At 44.4% G+C, this 19770-nt stretch overlaps 1 protein-coding gene across 6 annotated transcripts in view; it reads left to right on the top strand.

Moving 5' to 3' along the window:
- The window catches only part of DOCK8 (dedicator of cytokinesis 8), a 230314-nt gene that overhangs the window by 171381 nt on the left and 39163 nt on the right, over nucleotides 1-19770 (top strand). For all 6 annotated transcript variants that reach the window (XR_007146129.1, XM_047829190.1, XM_047829191.1 and 3 more), the window contains 7 exons: nucleotides 3008-3163; nucleotides 5235-5374; nucleotides 10724-10893; nucleotides 14739-14884; nucleotides 16766-16948; nucleotides 17317-17449; nucleotides 18414-18501. Coding sequence is in view for 5 of the 6 variants with exons in the window: in XM_047829190.1 (XP_047685146.1) it covers nucleotides 3008-3163; nucleotides 5235-5374; nucleotides 10724-10893; nucleotides 14739-14884; nucleotides 16766-16948; nucleotides 17317-17449; nucleotides 18414-18501 (1016 nt within the window). In the remaining variant the exon portion in view is untranslated. The remainder of the gene's footprint in view (nucleotides 1-3007; nucleotides 3164-5234; nucleotides 5375-10723; nucleotides 10894-14738; nucleotides 14885-16765; nucleotides 16949-17316; nucleotides 17450-18413; nucleotides 18502-19770) is intronic.

Raw genomic sequence — 19770 nt, forward strand, 5'->3', positions numbered from 1 at the left:
AAACACTAAGCAGACTTTTATTCAGGACCATCTGTATAAGTGTGGGGACCATTGCAATGGGATTTTCCAGTACAGGAGATGGGGCTCAACTCTAAATACAATAAGGAAAAGTGGGAATTTAGAGCCAGGGCGCAGAGTAGGGGGATTAGTGGGGGGGGGGGAGGATTAATAAGCAGGAATATCAGGAGTGAGGGGGATTCTGGCTAAACCAACCTGACAGGATTCTGGGTGAAGGCAGGCCAGGGGGCTGGTGAGGGATGAGGGTTGGGGAAGTCAGTGAGATATCAAGGTGGTCAGATACTGAGGCTGGGCGACTCTGGCTAAACTGACTCAGGAAGATCTTTGCTGAAATTGAGCTCTCTACGACATGTCCAAGGGCAGGCCTATTTGCAAAAGAGCTCAGGGGAGCCAGACTCGAGTTTGGTGAAAGAGAGAATCTCTGTGACACGTGGGCAGCCTTCATTACCGGAAGGCAAAGGAGGCGCTCCAAAGGAGATGTCTGCCCGCCCTGCAAACTCACTTTATGATTTTCTCTTTTGCTTTCCTCTCTTCTCTTTCTCTTTTCCGTCTTTTCCTTCGCTTTTAAGGTAAGGCATGCTTCTCATTTACCCTCTTTTTCTTCCTCTTTTCTGTCTCAGCTGCCAGAGAGCCTTCGAGTCAGAATCTATAGGCCGGTGTTCTTATCCCAGTGGTGCCATTAAATTCCTCTGCGATCTGGGGAGCTTAACTTTTACATGAGTGGCTTCCTTATTGGCCAAAAGACAGAGATGGATTAGATTTATCCAGGCTTTAACATTTTCGCTCTGTGCTCTGTTTGCCAGTGATATCTGTGGGTGTTGCTTAGTACAATTAACGCGACCCTCAGGCCTAAAGTGGTCACTGACGCAGTCAATGGTGATTTACTCCATTGACCCCAGCTATCTAGATGCAGTATGAACATCATACCTGAGGCAAGTTTTTATTCTTCCAAAGTCCTCTGGTTTTGTCATTTTACATAGCCTGATTCAAACATCCTATCACGTTTTCTGCCATTTATAGACCTTGTGACAATGGGTATGATCTTAGCCTTTTATAAATAGTCACTAACGATAGACAAATCTAGTTTTTTACTCCCTTGATGTCACTTTCAATGTGCCACTAACTTAACACCCATCCTTGGGTAGTGCCACTGAGGCTACCACTGTGGGTCCTGACCTTTGGGGAAGATGTTTCTGGAATGGCACCTTGCTCTTTTCTAAATATCACCAAAATTATTTTTGAAACGTCTGTCTTTAATGAAATCTCAAGGGAGCTTTTTAAGATACCTATACTGCGGGCTTCTTTCAAGGACAAATATCTTATGCTTTCACGCTCTGACTAGTTTGACCCAACAACTCTTGGTGAGTGACCAGTGAGGGGCATAAGATCAAGTTCTAATCAGTCCAGTTTACTGGTGAATCCACGGGTGCAAAGTCAGCCAGCAAGACACGGTGACAAAGAGTATAGGTTCTGGTAACTTTTGTTCACACACAAGTCATGCTTTATTTTTTACGTAATCCGTAATGGTATCCCTTTGTTTCCAGTAAATGTCTAGCTACAGACCGATTGATCCTATAGGCAAAATGGATGACCCACCGCCCAATGGCTTCTCCTAAAATGGTTGAAAATATGTTGCCCTTAAATGATACCATTTATGAAACCACTCTGAAAGTGCAAGAAGAGAAGGCATGTCCGTTCACACGGATGAGATGCTTGGTTTCCCGTGCGGGGGCCCGAGGGTATTGATGGCGATACATATGGAGAGGTTCAAGGTTTATCAGGTCCATCCTTTCCCTACTTTGTCTTCAAAGAAGCTGCCTCTGAGTCACAGCCCATGGAGTCTGGGTCCTCACTGGTCCCTCTCCCTGAGGGAAGCAAGGGATCTCTTCCACATTGTCCCTGGTGTCAGCTTTTCATTGCTTATTTCATGGCTCGTTGGTGTTGTTTTCATCTTAATTTTTTAAGTTGAGATAAAATTAACGTGGAGTGTTATATTAGTTTCAGGTATACAACGTATTGATCCAACAATTCTATACGTTAGGCAGTGCTCACCACAAGCGCGGTCTCCTGTCACCATACGGTGTTATGACAGTATTGTTGACGATCCTCATTAGCTGTGCTTTTCATGGTTTGTCTGTTTAAGGGAAGACTTCCTCAGAAACGTCCCAGCTTCTTCTTCTCCACTTCCTCCTCTCTTATTTGGGGCAAATGCCTCAACTTTTTTTTTGCAGGGGCTACATCCTTTCTTCAATAATAGGATGCCTTTATGTGGGGAACGGGTCTGAGAACTCCCCATTGGGGCCTTTAATGAGAAACTACAAAAGAACAGTAGTGGCATGAGAGTCATCCAGTCATATTCTGGGGATTTTGTGCGGCCCCATATGGGGTCAACTCCTTTCATTTAGTTCTTTAGACAAAGTGGCCTTTTTGTGAAATGAATGATGTTATGTTACACAGAAGACGTACATCCAGATTATTTGCAACAGAGGTTTGCCACGGTGTTGTACATTTGACAAGTGTGGGGGTCAGGTCAAGAATCCACATTTTGGACAGCTGCTAGGCTAGAATTATTAAGGGGAAGAGTATGCATGAAAACTCAGTGGGCCTCCCTGTGATACACAACTTTCCCTCTGTTGCACTGTCCCATTAATTTTTTTTAATTTTTTAAATGTGTATTTACTTTTGGCAGAGGGGAGCATGAACAGGGGAGGGGCAGAGAGGGAGGAAGACACAGAATCCGAAGCAGGCTCCAGGCTCTGAGCCGTCAGCACAGAGCCCGACACGGGGCTCAAACTCACGAACCACGAGATTGTGACCTGAGCCGAAGCTGGAGCTTAACTGACTGAGCCACCCAGGCGCCCAAGTCCCATGAATTTTTATTAAGTTGATTGTCTTAATCCGGAGAGAAGGGAGGTTTTTGCCTCTGCCAACTTCAACTCCATTTACCTTGTCATAAACACATCTTTGCTGTTTTCGTTTTTCCTCCCAGCTGTCGGCCAAGCTCAACAACCTTCCGATGCTCATTTCCATGAGGCTGGAGTTTCTGAGAATCCTCTGCAGCCACGAGCATTACCTCAATCTGAACCTCTTCTTTATGAATGCCGATACTGCGCCAGCGTCCCCCTGCCTCTCCATCTCTTCCCAGGTAATCCCTGAAAGAATTCCTCAAGCTATTTCATTGAACTAGTCATTTATTCCTATAAAGGTTGGTCTTGTTAATGAAAAGAACACAAGTATGGTACCCGAAGTTGTACCATCTAACCGATCATTTACAAGCTGCGTGACTGGTTCCTTCCTAGGCTCAAGGGTCTCTGCTGGGGTAAGGAAGAGTGAGGAATTCGTACGCGCTACGGAAATCTAGAAATTCATAGAAAAGTCACATAGCTTCCTTTGTCTGGTATTAATTGTCTTTCCACTTGAGGCTGACCGTCTTCTCTGCTCACTTTCCTTTTCCTAAACTCCAGAACCCTAAGATTTATGAAATGGCATATTCCTTTATATTAATTCCATAATGATCAAATAGCGGTTTTTGACATGGGTATTACGTCTTTGAGCTATCCTAGAATTTTCTGTTGATACTCTTATGAAATGGAGTTCAGCACAAGTTGAGCCCATCTTGAATCAGACTCCAATAATTTAGTTCTTAAAGCACTAAGAAGACCTTGTCATAAACTGATCAAGCATTCTTTTTATAGGGAGTGTATTTTCTAATGAGTCTTACTCTCTATCAGCCAAAAATAAATAAATAAATAACACCTGTGTCATATTTAGAGACAAGGCTTTGACTGACATGGCCAATCTTTCTTTGTGGAACAGTATCTCACAGGTGAGGTTCAGTGGGCCCCAGGGTCAACCAGATGTTAAGGAGCATTATGCAAATACAGAGCTCCAGAGTCAGTTAAGTTCTAGAGACCCTGTATTAACAGGTTTTTGGTTTTGGTTTTGTTTGTTTGTTTTGCAGTCGGCTACCCACGAGTCTGTAACTTGTTGCTGTAAGTTATAAATACCCAAGGGGTGGAGAAGAAAAATATTTAATAAGCACTGATTCCCAAAGTGATTTAACTACTAAAAACCTTTCTTCCCCCCTCCATAGATTTGTCAAGGGACTAGTGCCCTCTAGAAAAAAACTTTAAGGAAATACCGTTTCACAATCACATTCCATTTATTGGTGACAAATCAGTGGCTCAGAGCAGCAGACAAGATTTCTCAATATTGCGTTCTATTTCTGTTGGGTATTCCTTGATGCCAACAACAAAGGTGAAGGTTGGTCTTACTAATTAAAAAAAAAAAGAAAACTTAGCCATTTATGCCAAGTGCTATGAGCCACTTGTTAACGACGTCACCATCTCATCATGAACTGGGGGAGACGTGACTTACAGCAGCGATTCCCCATGTGCTAACTTTGCCCTGGGTGTTCTGCCACGTTTCCCTTCTGACCGCCCTGGGGAGTTAGTAAGCCCAGCCAGTGGCCAGGCCAGTCCCACCGGCAGCAAAGGATTTCCAGGGACACTTCAGATGCCCTTGGTGCAGTAGAAAGTGCGCCCCCGGGAGAGCGTGGGAATTGCCTGGGACTTGTAAGTCTCAACGGAATTGCCTGCTCGAAGCCACAGCGTTGGATTCTGTTGCCCGTTCCCTGTCCACGTGGTGTCCTGGGACTTGAATCTTCACTTTCGATCTGGGGTGGGGAACGGAGTATTGGTCGTTTCGTGAGAGACCCTGGCTGCTTTATTCTCATCTTTCCCAATTGGCAGCTCCCTGTTTGTGGGAGGGGAAAGCAAAGTGACCACTCTAGGGGCAGCTCCGTTTCCTCATCCGTCTGGTGGGGAACGCACTGGACAATGCTTGCAAAGACTCGTGGCAGCATGGCTCCGTAAACGCTGGCTGTTGCGATTTTGTTCATTTGTTTGTTTTTATTTTTTTTTTAATTAATTTATTTGTGTTGAGAGAGAAAGAGCGAGAGCGTGAGATGGTGTGCACGTGAGTGGGGGGGCAGAGAGAGAGGTGGGGGAGAAGGGGAGAGGAGGGGAGGGAGAGAGACAGGGATTCCCAAGCAGGCTCTGCACTGTCAGCACAGAGCCCGACGCGGGGCTCGAACTCACGAACCGTGAGATCATGACCTGAGCCCAAATCGAGAGTCAGGCGCTTAACCGACTGAGCCACCCGGAGGCCCCAGACCATTCTTGTGACTCACAGAACTGCTCCTTGCATTTGTGCAGAACTCAAGCTCCTGCTCCAGTTTCCAGGACCAGAAGATTGCCAGCATGTTTGATCTGACTCCCGAGTACCGCCAGCAGCATTTCCTCACCGGACTTCTCTTTACTGAACTGGCTGCCGCCCTCGATGCTGAGGGTGAAGGGTATGTTTCTGACATTTCGATTGGAATACGAAGCCAAAAAGCCACACACAAAAAACCCCTCCTTACTCAAGTTTGCCGTCCAACCTCTCCGACTTGGCGGAAAAACTCTACCATTCACCAGTTCTGAAGAGTAGAAACATTCACGTGTTGAGAAAATGGTGCTGGATAGGAAAGTGGAAAGCCCTGAGGGACAGAGAGAAGCCACAAAAAGGCTTTTTTTCAGCCACTGATTCATTGAGAAGAATTTCCCAATTCTAATACAGCAGGCTTCCCGGGGATGCTCTGATTAGTGAACTCCTCAGGAACAAAGACATTTATGAGACGTGCCCCGGGTGATCTGAGTACACACGGAGGCAGCAGCAAGATGCTGCTTGCTTGATGTTGACATTGAAGAAGTGGCCACTGATGGGAACGCAGTTACCCAGTGTCCAGATTAAGTTTCTTGCAGGGAGGGCTGCCCACAAGGGAAGAGATGCCTCAGGTCCAGGGCTTGGAAATCCTTTCACCTCTTAGAAGCCTGATCACCCAGGGGCATGTCGGAGTATCTAGTCTTAAAAGTCTATGGACAGGGCTGGAGACAGACCACCCCTTCTCCTTTCCTTCTCTCCCTGTGCTCCATAAGCTATAGGATTAGAAAACCACCGTCTGCCCGATGGCACAAAAGGAGACAATGCCTTCCAAAATATTATGCATCCCATTCAGTAGTTAGCAAATGCCTACCCTGGGGCGTGTAGAGTCGATCAGAGATACACCAGTGCCCAAACAGCCAAAACTCCCCGGCTCCGTAAATCTCGCCATTCAGGGACTCAGATCGTTAGGACTGGAAAATAATTTGGGCTCAGCTCTTTCGATGTTCAGGTTAGGTGCGAAGAATTGAAGGAACTTGCCCAAAGTTACATTACAAAACCAAATCTAGAGCCCTGGTTTCCTGAGTGCTCTCCCAGGGCCCACCCTCCCATAGCACACCATCGCCCTCTCTGGAAAACCCCTTCCTACTGCTCCTCCCTTCTTCCTTCCTATGCTAAAGGAGTTTCTGGAATACAGTCTGCTGATTAGTGGCAGCATTGCTAGATGTTACGGATTTTTGTCTAATGGGCAGTTTTCAAGTTCTCTCTAAGTGCTTGTGATTTAAGGAAGGAAACAGTGACTTGAAGGGAGCACCTTCAAGCTTGTGCAACTGCAAAATCACAAACATATCCTAAGTGCTTTGTCCATAACGATATTACCCAAGTGAATGTCTGTCCCTGCCTTCCAGGAAGCCAGTGTGGGAAACTGAATGGTCTTCACTCTAAATCCTGCCTCTTTTCAGGAATTCAGGTCCTGAGCGCCTCCTTCGAGAGCTTCAATCTCACCTTCTTCGCCCAAGCTAACTAAACTCCTCTCTATTTTCCCGGTAGAACTTTCTACCCTATAATTAACATAAATTTTCAAAGCAACACAAAGTGCCCTGACCTATAAGGTGCTGAGAATGAGGTTTGAACACAAAGAAAATCACCTTAGTTTACAGATACACACACACACACACACACACACATTTTTTTCTTAATTGTCCTTTAATAGGATTGATCTACATGATCTACATCTAATTGTCCTTTAATAGGAGTGATTTCCGAAAGGAGTCTTTAGTAGTTTCTGTTTTCCATGTTCCTTCCAGTGAGATGTCTAGGGAAACCGCCCTGACATCTATTTTGATTCTTTATAAAATAGTGGCCGTTATTTTATTAGCAAAAGAGTAGAGTATGTTCAGAGGTCATCTTGTAATTATGTTCAGTCAAATAGGAACATTCTTCAAACACACACACACACACACACACACACACACACACACACACACGGTATCTTTTCTGCCCCCCAGAAGGTAGCTAATTAAGAGTGTTTCTCCTTTAGCAACAAATAATCCCTGATTTCTGGGTTGTCAGTTGCTCCCCTGGAAAGTCCTTAGAAATACTGTCACATACTTATTAGTGATTTTGCCACGTGGGCTGAAACCTCAGAAAAATCTCATGGTCTAACAATACTTCCTCTTGATTAGTACTGCCTTTTGCTGCCAAGACAATTAACAGACTCACCAACAACCTGCCCATCTCAAGGGTAAGGGCCCCAGATACTTCTCAGTATCTGGGCTTCTGAAAGGGGCCACAGCTCCAGTTTCTAAGGGGTCTCCCTAGAATCCCCTTTACCTGGGGGTGCCCACAAATATCTACACATCATTCAATCCACAATGTTCCTCAAGCATGTGGAAATTATTGAGCATCTCTGTGCTAGGTCCTTCACATGCTCTTCAGGAGAGAGAACACTTTCCAACTCATTCTATGAGGCCAGCATTACCCTGATACCAAAAGCAAACAAAAGACGGATATGACTGTAGATATGATTATCCTCAACAAAACACTGAAAACCTGAATTCAACAATGTATAAAAAGGATTATACACGGTAGCTAAGTATGATTTACCCTGGGAACACAAGATTGGTTTAACATCTGAAAATCAATTGATATAATATACTGTATGCATGGAATAAAGGTCAAAACCCAGTCAATCATCTCAATAGATGAAGAGAAAGCATTTGATAAAATCCAATACCTTTTTCTGAAAAACAAAATCAACAAATCACATAGGAATATAACAGAATTTCCTCAACCCCAGTAAAGGGCATCTATGAAAAACCCACAGCTAGCATCATACTTATTAGTGAAAGGCTGATTGCTTTCCCTGTAAGACCAGGAACAAGATAGGAATGACCACTCTTGCCACTTCTATTTTATTCATTGTTGTTTCCAAAGCCCTACCCAGGGCAGTTAGGCAAGACAGTGAAATAAAGGCGCCCATATTGGGAAGGAAGAAGTAAAACTATCTTTGTCCACAGATACCATGATTTGTTTATAGAAAATCCTACGAGGCGCTTGGGTGACTCAGTTGGTTAAGTGTCCAACTCTTGATTTCGGGTCAGGTCATGATCTCGTGGTACGTGAGATTGAGCCCAGTGTTGAGCCCCGCGTCAGGCCCCACATGGAGCATGGACCCTGCTTGGGATTCTCTCTCTGCCCTGGCCCAGCTTGCACTAACAGCATGGAGCTTGCTTGGGGTTCTCTCTCTCCCTCTCTCTCCATCCCTCCCTCTCTCTCTCCCCTTCTCTGTCAAAATAATAATAAACTTAAAAAAAAAAAAAGAAAATCCTATGGAAGCCATTAAAAACCTATTAAACATAATAAATGTGTTCAGCAAGGTTGCAAGGTACAAGATCAATATACAAAAATCAATTATATTTCCATATACTTGTGATGAACAATGTGGAATGAAATTAAGAAAACAACTCCATTAAAAATGACATCAAAAAATAATAAAATCTTAGGACTAAATTTTTTACCAAAAGCATGCCAAAAACTCTAAGATACTTTAGAAAGAAATAAAAAGATCTAAACAAAGCAGAGAGGCATGACATATTCATGGATTAGAAGATTCAGTGTTGTTAAGATGGCGTTACTCCCCAAACTGATCTACAAGATCTACAGTGTAACCCCACTCAGAATTCCAGCTGGCTTCTTTGCAGATACTGACAAGCCGACCCTAAAAATTCATATGAAATTCAAGGGACCCAGTGTAGCCCAAACAATCTTGAAAAAGAACACAATTGAAGGACTCACATTTCCTGATTTCAAAACCTACCACAAAACAATAGTAGTCAAGACTGTGTGGTTCGGACACAAAGATAGACATATAGATCAGTGCAATTGAATTAAGAGTTCAGGAATACATCTTCGCATTTATAGTCGATTGGTTTTTGACAAGGATGCCCAAATAATTCAATGGGGGAAAGAGTCATGTTTCCGACAGACGGCACTGGGACCAGTGGGTATCCATGTGCAAAAGAATGACGTCGGGCCCTCCATGTCATACCCTGTGCAGAGGTTAACTCAAAATGATCAGACCTAAATGTGAGTGCTGACGCTGCAAAACTCTTAGATGAAGTCACATGGATAATCTCCACGAAATAGGATCAGGCACCAGAAGTAGATCTGCCACCAGAAGTGGGCACGACAAAAGAAAAAAAAAAATAGCTAAGCTAGACTTCACTAAAGTGAGAACTTGGGCGACATAAAGGACATCATCAAGGAAATGAAAAGGCAGTGCACAGAATGGGAGGAAAATATTTGCAAAATGTAGATCTAATAAGGGATTTGTACCTGTTATGTACTTTTTAAATCTTACAACTCCATAACAGAAGGACAAATAACTCAATATTTCAAAGGGCAAGGATCAGAATAGACATTTCTCCAAAGAAGGTATGACCAACAAACACATGAAAAGATACTCAACATCGTTGGCCATCAGGGAAATGCACATCAAAGCCAGATCATGACCCCTTCTCTCTTAGTTGCTTGGGTCAACTGTAACAAAAATACTGTAGCCTAGGTGGCTTATAAACAACAGAAATTTATTTCTCATAGTTCCGGAGGCTAGGAAGTCCAACATCAAGATGCTGGCAGATTCAGAGTCTGATGAGGACCCACTTCCTAGTTCATAGATGGCCATTTTATTGCTATATTCTCGCATGGTAGAAGGGGCCAGGGAGCTCTCTGGGGTCTCTTTTCTAAGGGCACTAGTCCCACGCATGAGGGCTCCATCCTCATGACGAAATCTCCCAAAGGCCCCGCCTCCTAGGACCATCACTCTGGGGATTAGATTTCAACATAGGAATTCTAGGAGGACACAAACATTCAGTCCATAGCACCTTCATACCCACTAGGATGGCCATAATAAAAAAGATAAATAATAACACGTGTTGGCAGAGAGAAAATGGAACCTTCAGACACTATTGGTAAGGGTGTAAAATGGCATAGCCACCCTTGAAAACAGTTTGGTTGTTCCTCTAAAGGTTACACATAGAGTTACCATAAAATCCAGTAATTCGACTCTGAGGTGTGAAGTACAATCATATCCAAGAGAAGTAAACTTATGTCCACCCGGAAACTTATACACAAATATTCAAAGCAGTGTCCATAATTCATAATAACCAAAAAGTGGAAATAATCCACATGTCCATCAATTGATGAATGGGTAATTAAAATGTGATCTCTCCGTACAGTGGAATGTTACCCAACAATACAGAGGAATCACGTACTGATACTACAAGATGATGGACTTTGACACATGATGCTAGCAGCAGACCCAGGACCAGAATGCAGGCAGTCTGTCCCTCGATTCTAGGCACACATCTACCCTGTTTTGCTTGGTTTTCCCATTGTCACCCCAATGCTCAGGGCTGTTCTGGTCCCTCCTTACTGTTTGAGAGCGTTTTGGTCCATCTCCCTTCACCATGACCTCTGACCTTCTGTGTTGCGCCATTAGGATCAGCAAAGTGCAAAGGAAAGCGGTCAGCGCCGTCCACAGCCTCCTGAGCTCTCACGACCTGGACCCGCGCTGCGTCAAACCAGAGGTGAAGGTCAAAATCGCTGCCCTTTACCTGCCTCTGGTTGGCATTATTTTGGATGCTTTGCCGCAACTCTATGACTTTACAGGTGAGGATGCCTCTGTTTCCTTCTTGGGATTGAGGAGGGCCCCTGCTCATGCCCCAGCGGAACGAAGTTTCTCTTACGAGCTTTAGTGCCAATATGCCTGTGTGAGCAGTTTTCCACACCGGTGCCCTCCAGACCTTTTCTTTTTTTTTTTTTTTTTTTTAAGGTTTATTTATTTTTGAGAGACAGAGACAGAACGCAAGCCGGGGAGGAGCAGAGAGAGAGGAGGGAGACACAGAATCCGAAGCAGGCTCCAGGCTGTGAGCTGTCAGCACAGAGCCCGACACGGGGCTCGAACTCATGAGCCCGGAGATCATCATGACCTAAGCTGACGTCAGACACTTAACCGACTGAGCCACCCAGGCGCCCCAAGACCTTTTAAACATAGGTCCCAAAAAGTTGTTTTGGGGGTTTGGGTTTTTTGGGGGGGTTCCAATAAGTTTTTTTGTAAAGGGCCATAGCCCTGTGTATTATTTTCATTTAGAAACTATTTTTTATTCATGGGGCACCTGGGTGGCTCAGTTGCTTAAGTGTCCGACCTCAGCTCAGGGTATGATCTCAGGTCTGTGGGTTCAAGCCCCGCTTCAGGCTCTGTACTGCCAGCTTGGAGCCTGGATGGACCCTGCTTCGGATTCTGTCTCCCTCTCTCTCTGCCCCTCCCCTGCTCATGCTCTGTCTCTCTCTCTCTCTCAAAAATAAACGTTAAAAAAATTTTTTTTAACTTTTTTATTCATTCACTCATTCATCTGCTGGTATATAACGAACCTTATAGAACATACATCACAAAGGGTGAAATACTCACAGAATTACTCCCTTGGGAGGTCACTGCTCTAATGCCTTGAAATAAAGGTATTCCTTCTCTTTTCTCTTAAGAATGTTTCAGGAAAAAAGCGCCTGGGTGGCTCAGTCAGTTAAGAGCTCTTGATTTTGGTTCATATCATGGAACCAAGCCCTCATCAGGCTTGCCCGATTTATATTGAGGGAGAGAGAGAGTGAGCACTAGTGGGGGAAGGGCAGAGAGAGGGAGAGAGAGAATCCCCCAGAGCCTGGGCCTGCTTCAGATTCTGCCTCCCTCTTTCTGCCCCTCCCCCACTCATGTGCATGCACACACACACACTCTCTCTCTCTCAAAAAATAAACATTTAAAAAACACTAAAATCTTAAAAAGAAAGAAAGAAAGACCGATCTATGGGTTGTTTGTTCCCAAAGCAGGGAACCACTTTTACACACATTCTCCTAAGTTTCCTTGTTGATGAGAATTTTCTAAATCAGTCGCTTTGGATCAGAGCTTTTCAGCAGTTGGTCTCTGAGTCTTTCAATTTTTTTTTTTTAACGTTTATTTATTTTTGAGACAGAGAGAGACAGAGCATGAACAGGGGAGGGGCAGAGAGAGAGGGAGACACAGAATCTGAAACAGGCTCCAGGCTCCGAGCGGTCAGCACAGAGCCCGATGCGGGGCTCGAACTCACGGACCGTGAGATCATGCATGACCTGAGCCGAAGTCGGACGCTTAACCGACCAAGCCACCCAGGCGCCCCTGAGCCTTTCAAATCTCAATGGTTTCTGGATGTGTGCTTTGGCCTTTACAGTAATGATGTAGCTGACAAATGGGAAAACAGTGAAAGTATTCCATTATTAGAGGTAATATAGTGCATCAGTTACATGTGGAATCCTTAGATACACTATGAAGAATATAATTTTTAAGAAAGAAACAGCTGTAGGGCACCTGGGTGGCTCAGTTGGTTAAGAGTGCTGCTTCGGCTCAGGTCATGAGCTCACAGTTTTGGGAGTTCCAGCCCCGCATCGGGCTCTGTGCTGACAGCTTAGAGCCTGGAGCCTGCTTGGGATTCTGTGTGTATCTCTGGGCCCGTCCCCTGCTTATGCACATGCTCGCGCGCTCTCTCTCTCTCTCTCTCTCTCTCAAAACTAAATAAACATAAAACAATTTAAAAAAAAAACAGGTGAATTCAAGTTCCAGCCCATTTATTGCCCTATGTGACCTCTGAAAAGTTCCTCCACCTTTCAAGGCCTTCCCTCCCCTTTCCCTCAACTGTGACAGTGTGGTGACAATTCTGTATCTTAGGGGTGTGATGAAGATGAAATGAGAGCCCTTCCATAGAAGCATTTTATGTGGCAGGTGTTTGTATCCTTCTCTCCAGCTTTCCTAACCTGACCCATCGCGTATGTGAGGGAAGTAAGACCATCCTCAAATTAATCCTGATAGGATCAGATCTTACATAATTGCCACATGCTATTCATTTCGCCATTTGTCTAAAAACTCAGCTGCCTTTCAGGACAGATAGGGCATGATTTTTTTAATTGAGTTCTAAAAGTACGTGAGTTCTGTTTTCAGAATTTTAGCAGAAGGAAATACTGTTTGCAGGCTAATTTTTCTGAAAAATTGAAGGTCCAAATACTTAGGATGTTGACAAGTCCAGCAAAATATGACCTTTTAATGAATCAATCAGTTGTGAGTGAGTATTTTAACACACTTTTCAAAGAACTGCTTAAGCAAAAACTTTGTGTGTGGTTTGGTGGTGTTCTTAAACACCAACCTTTTGGTTGCATACATCTAGACCTACGTATAAATAGAAGCATGTCGACATTATATACGGATGATAAATTAAGATTCATTTCAGGCATTTGGAATTCAATCCATTGTTGCTGAATTGGTGGTATTCGCCTTTTGTTTTATAAGGAGCCGATTAGTTCTGTGATTATAGGTTCCTTTCTATTTGGTCATTATTTAAAATATTTGAATAGAGTAAAAAATATTCTATTACATACCCGAGACTAATTTTACACTAACCGGAATTTAAATAAAAACCTTAAAAAATGTTTTAAATGTTACATCACAGGAAAGTGTTATGAGAGCTTTCTTTTTACAATTTGAAAAATCAGTTTCTAGCCGAATCTTGGGCTGGGCATTTCGTCTCTCTTAGTAGCCTGCCTGCTTTTTCCTGGAGATGGCAGCAGATAAATAATGCTAACCATCAGCCTTTAAATTACTGTACTGACTTCAGTGACGAATAAGTATCAGTCTCTTGGTGGGTAGTGGGTTGGGGACACGGGGAAATAGTGTTTTTGGTTTGACATCACCAAAGTTTGTTTGTTTGTTTGTTTGTTTGTTTGTTTGTTAAGACTTTTAAAATAACAATTTTAGGTTCCCAGCAAAACTGAACAGAAATTACAGAGACTTCCCATATGCCCCCTGCCCCCACATGCACATCCTCCCCCATTATGAACATCCCCTACTAGAGGGGTAAATTGGTTACAACGGATGAGCCTACAGAGACTCCTCATAATTACCCAAAGTCCGTGGTTTACATTAGGGTTCATTCTTGGGGTTATAAATTCTATGGATCTGGACAAACATAACAATGATATGTATCCATCATTGTGATGTCATTCAGCGTAGTTTCTCTACCCTAAAATCCCTCCGTGCTCTGCCCAGTCTGCTCCATCCCGCTTCCCCAGTCCCTTGCAACCACTGAACTTTCTTCCGTCTCTATCGTTTTGCCTTTTCCAGAGTGTCATATAGTTGGAATCATATAACATGTAGCCTTTTCAGATCGACTTCTTTCACTTAGGAGAATGGGTTTAAGATCCTCCAACTCTTTTCATGACTTGATAGCTCATTTCTTTTTAGCGCTGAATAATATTCCTTCAGATGTACCCCAGTGTATTTACCCATTCATCTACTGAAGGATCTCTTGCTTGCTCCCAAGCTTTGGCAATTATAAATGTGCAGATTTTTATGCGGGCATAAATTTTCAACTCCTTGCATAAAGTACCAGGAGGCATAATTCTTAGATCGTATGGTAAGAGCGATGATGTTTTCACCACAGCTGCAGATGCCCGTAGTGGAAAAAATCGTGCCAATGGCTCAGATGAAGAACAAGAAGGAGCCGGTGCAATTAACCAGAATGTGGCTCTGGCCATAGCTGGAAATAATTTTAATCTGAAGACAAGTGGAACAATGCTTTCTTCCCTGGTATGTTGACGCACATTTCTCTGGTTTATTTTTTGTGTGTTTTCCCGTCTTCTGGTGGGCGTGTCCTTATACTTGCCTACTGGAACCCAGAATAGAACAGGCTGTGAGAGGTCTGCCTCTGCTCCGTCCCGAAAGGCCTCCGCGTAAAGCTAGCTGTTGGGAAGGGAAATGGGGCCGATGAGGCAGCACAGTCGCAGATGGTTCAAATTCGGGCAGTCTCAATGGTGCCTGAGTTCAAGGTTTAGAACACCGGGAAAGAGGTGAGCTTGGGATATCTGAGATCAGTGCAAAGAGGATCAAACCACAGCTCCCTCGGGTGGGAGGCTGGAGCTGTGTTTATTCTGTGTTTATTCTTCACACTATTTCTGCCTCCAAAAAAATGACCAAAGGGGGCCAGGTGCTTGGGGTGGAGGCTTCTCATGCAAAAGACTTCAACTTTTCTGGGGCCCCCAGGGAGCCTAAACCCGGAGTCCTATAGTTCTGTCCTTTTGCACAGACTCTGTGCTTAAAAGGGGCTTCTCCAGGAATACCATGTCTGATTTACTTGAAGTGGGATCTGTCTCTGTCCTGTGATGAGCTCCGAGTCTTCCTTCAGCAGACAGTGACAGTGCCGCCTTGTCCAGCTTAATTGAACTTTGCATTTCAGCGTGGGGTATACATCCACAGAGAACACCGCTCAGTTGCCTCCTGGGAAGGCGGCATCTACATAGACCTAAGGCTGCTTTGCTGGATGGTTTTCCTCGCTTCCCTCCAGCACTTTAGCAAGCTGGACCCCCTGGACACCCCCGGGAGGGCTGGAGGGCAGGGATAGAAGAAAGAGAAAGGACATTTGAGAGTTGACGTCACCCATCGTCTTGCGGTTTGAGAAATACCGTGTTGTATGACCTCCTCCACCTTTCCAATGTGCATCTTAGCAAAGCTCGCTGCCGGAGGTGGTGTTGCCTTTTACATTGTTATTTGCCTCCAGGGGCAAATGCCCAAACGCCCAAAGTCCACCCTTAGAGGATCTTCCCTGGGAAGTCATCACTAAGGTTTTCATCTCTTCTTGTCACCATACTCAGAAAAACTGAGCTAATTTCATAAGCCCTGTCATTCATCCCCAAGCCAACATTTCCCTCACATACTCACAGCACACAATGTCACATTCCTACACCGCATGAACCAAGACTGCGGCCACATATTGTTCTTTGTCTTCATTTGATGAGTTAAAGTAAGTGTGCTCAGCACTCTAAAAAGAACACTTGGGGCAGAGGTATGCAAGCAAATAGCCTGAGCTCCCCCGTCCCCCGCCCTCCGACCCCCAGCAAATCATGGATTATGATTGAAGTCCCAGCACAGAGGACCCCGTGAAATTAGGGATTTGATTCATTTGCTGAGCCCTTCGTGACCTTGATATTGTACTTTGGACCCTGACAAAGAAGCTAACACTTGAACAGTTGGGATATTTCTGGAGCCTAGCTAGTCTTTTTCTCTGCTCTGAGTTCAGCGCTCCCGTGTCGAGCTTCAAGCAGAAATACGTGGAATCTTAGCAGGATAGAAGCCCCTTTGTATCATTTAGACGGGGCGGCAGCGATTGGGGGGGCGGGGGAGCTGGTCAAGGTGGGGCAGACCACCAGACCACACTGCTCCTGAGCCACAGGGCCCCCCCCCAGTACGTGGCCAGAAGTCAGGCTCAGACATGGCCCCATGTGAGCCCCTTTGCTGAGTACGCTCGGGGAACATGGCTTCCTAGCCCAGGAAAGGACCAGTTCCTGGGAACGGCTCCCCAGCCGGGGAACAATTGCAAAGACTGTGTTCTAAGAGACCAGCATCCCCTAAGCTTTCGGGGTTGCCACTGCTCTACTCCTTCCCCTGTCCATCCCGCCATCTGCCTCCTTGCAGCCCTACAAACAATACAACATGCTGAATGCCGACACGACCCGGAACCTCATGATCTGCTTCCTGTGGATCATGAAAAATGCCGACCAGACCCTCATCCGGAAGTGGATCGCCGACCTGCCATCCATGCAACTGAACAGGATTTTAGATCTCCTTTTCATCTGTGTCTCGTGTTTCGAGTACAAGGTGAGCGTGCGGTGGCTCAGCCTGTCACCAGCCTCTTAGCTCCCAGGTTCAGGTCTACCTTGTTACTACTGCTCCCCTGTTGCTTGGGGAATGGACGCATCATGAGTTTTTCTTTCTTCTGTATTAAGATCCGTGACCTCTTTGCATTCTACATCTGGTCGTTTCTCCGGGGAAGGACTTCTGCCCTCTGCAGAGAGAACCCCATTCTCATTCACAGGATTTCAGCCATAGGATCCCCCAAACGGCATCTCCATATGACGCACGTCCGAACTGGCCGCTGTTCGCCATGGAGTGTTGTGTTTTGACGGTTCTCCCTGTGGACAAAGATCTCACCACACTAAATGTCCTTCTGCCTCTGTCCTGTCCAGGGAAAACAGAGTTCTGACAAAGTCAGCACCCAAGTCCTGCAGAAGTCAAGGGATGTCAAGGCCAGGCTGGAAGAGGCTTTGCTCCGCGGGGAAGGGGCCAGGGGGGAGATGATGAAACGCTGCCGGGCTCCAGGTATGTTGGCCTTGCCCCTCCTTGCTTTCTGTCAGCGAGTTCTACACCCTTTGTGAAGAAGACTGTCTTCACAGCTCAAGTAAACACACTAGCAGTTTCTTAAGCTGTTAGGATAATAAAGACAAGCAGATGCTAGGATTCTGTGCCTGGTGTATAGAATCTTAGCTGTGTGCTTCCAAGGAAAAGCTCCTGTCCTGAGGTCACAGGAACCCTGGAAGTGTCCCCAAATGTGTCTTCTGTTTAACACTTGTCATTGGGAAAGGCCACATCCAAGAATGCGAATCATAGGATAGATGGCATGTTGTCTCTCTCAAGGTTGAAGCCTCTCCATCGGGGCCTTTGACAGGTCTCTGTAGAGCGTGGTCAAGACGCTGGATAATTCTGGTTCTAAAAACATCTCCCCGAATCATTCAGAGTGTTATTAGATTGCAGCTGACTTCCCCCTGAGGGTGTCAGAGTGTTCCAGTCCTCCAGGGACCCTGCCTGTGGAATGATCTCAAAAAGGCTGCTCATCGCTGTAGAATAGAGCGAAAGTGCTCAGGTATGCTCAGTCTTCATCACTGTGCTCAAAGTTACGCAGAGTGACAGCTCAATCTATGCGAAGGGACACAGTGGCTGAGAACTTGTGGGGAGCTCGGCTCTTCCAATGGTGGTTGGGTGCCCTTATTTAACACCCACACGCTTCAGTAATTCACCGAGAATCCCAGTTGCCCTGGAACCTCTGTTCATGACAAATGCGCTCACCAACCCTCCACAAAGGCAAGCGGTCTACAGCTGTAGGCTGTCCATCCGAGAGCAGGCAGCCGGGACCTGGGCAGAGGCCTGTCCCCGGCATCCGGCACAGGCTCTCATTAACCAGAGACACGGTACTCAGTCCTCTCTGTTGGGCTTGTCACGGAACTTCTGGTTATCTTTGAGGGTTTCATGCTAATCAAATTCCTCTCGTGCATTTCTGAACTCCTAGGGAATGACCGATTTCCAGGCCTAAATGAAAATTTGAGATGGAGGAAGGAGCAGACACATTGGCGGCAAGCTAACGAGAAGCAAGATAAGTGAGTCTCTCGGCAACTTTGTGCTACTTTTACCTAAAGCCCAAAGCTCTTTTTCCCAGGCTACTTGTATTACTGAAACAACTACATCCTTCCAAGGGTAAGAAAATGAAACATCATTATCTGTGTAGATTCAGTTCTTCCAGGGACCCAGGATAATCAAAGATATAAGGACTTATGATTTACAGCTCTTAAAACCTTATCACATTGATAGGCATTTAAAGAAAACCAATATTTAGCCATCTCAGATAGCTTGACGAAAGCTGCTGATGGGGAAAAGAGAGGGCATCCGAGACCACATAATTCAAATTCGTTTTGCTGTTCCGGAAACGTGTACAAAATGTGTAGTCAGAGATTTTTTTGTATTACTCGATTTTTTTTTTTAAGTGGAAACATCCTAAATGCTCAAGAATAGGGAACGGTGTAAGGCAGTGTTAGGTTGGTATTAAAACTTCATGATATGGGAAATGCTTATGATATAATGTTAAGTAAACAAGAACAGGACAGACACTTGATTTTAGAGTAGAATCTTAAGTCTCTAAATACCTAGAGTAAATAGATTTTTTTTAAGTTTTTTTATTTTGAGCGAGAGTGAGCACGAGCAGGGGAGGGGCAGAGAGAGAGGAAGAGAGAGAATCGAGAGCAGGCTCTGCACCACCATCAGCTCAGAGCCTGACACGGGGCTCAATCTCAGAAACCGCCACATCATGACCCGAGCCGAAATCAACAGTCCACTGCTTAACCAACTGAGCCATTCAGGCACCCTTAGGATAAACACATTTTAAGACTAGAAGGAAATTTACCAAAATATTCACAGTGGTTTTCCTTGGGTGATTCTCTTTGGGTATTGAGGTAATGGATGTTTCCTTCCTTATACTGTCCTGTATTTCCTAGGATGGCCACGTGTAAGATATATGTATATTAATATAATTATGTAAATGTATCGTATAAATATTAATATAATTATATGACTATTATATAGCCATATAATTGCATAATTATAAATATATGTTGATTATACATGTTAATATTTATTGATTATATATTAATATATTTAATCATATATTCATATGTACAATTAAGTATATATTATGTATTATTAATATATAAATATCAATATAATTATATAGGTGTATTATATAAATATCAATAGAATTATAAAAACATATAAATGTTATAATACATAAATTATATGTGATATAAATATATATTATATACACACATATATACACACATGTATATACATATATGCACATATATGTACATATACAT

This window comes from Prionailurus viverrinus, chromosome D4 (genome assembly GCF_022837055.1).
Source record: "Prionailurus viverrinus isolate Anna chromosome D4, UM_Priviv_1.0, whole genome shotgun sequence".
NCBI classification, from domain to species: domain Eukaryota; kingdom Metazoa; phylum Chordata; class Mammalia; order Carnivora; family Felidae; genus Prionailurus; species Prionailurus viverrinus.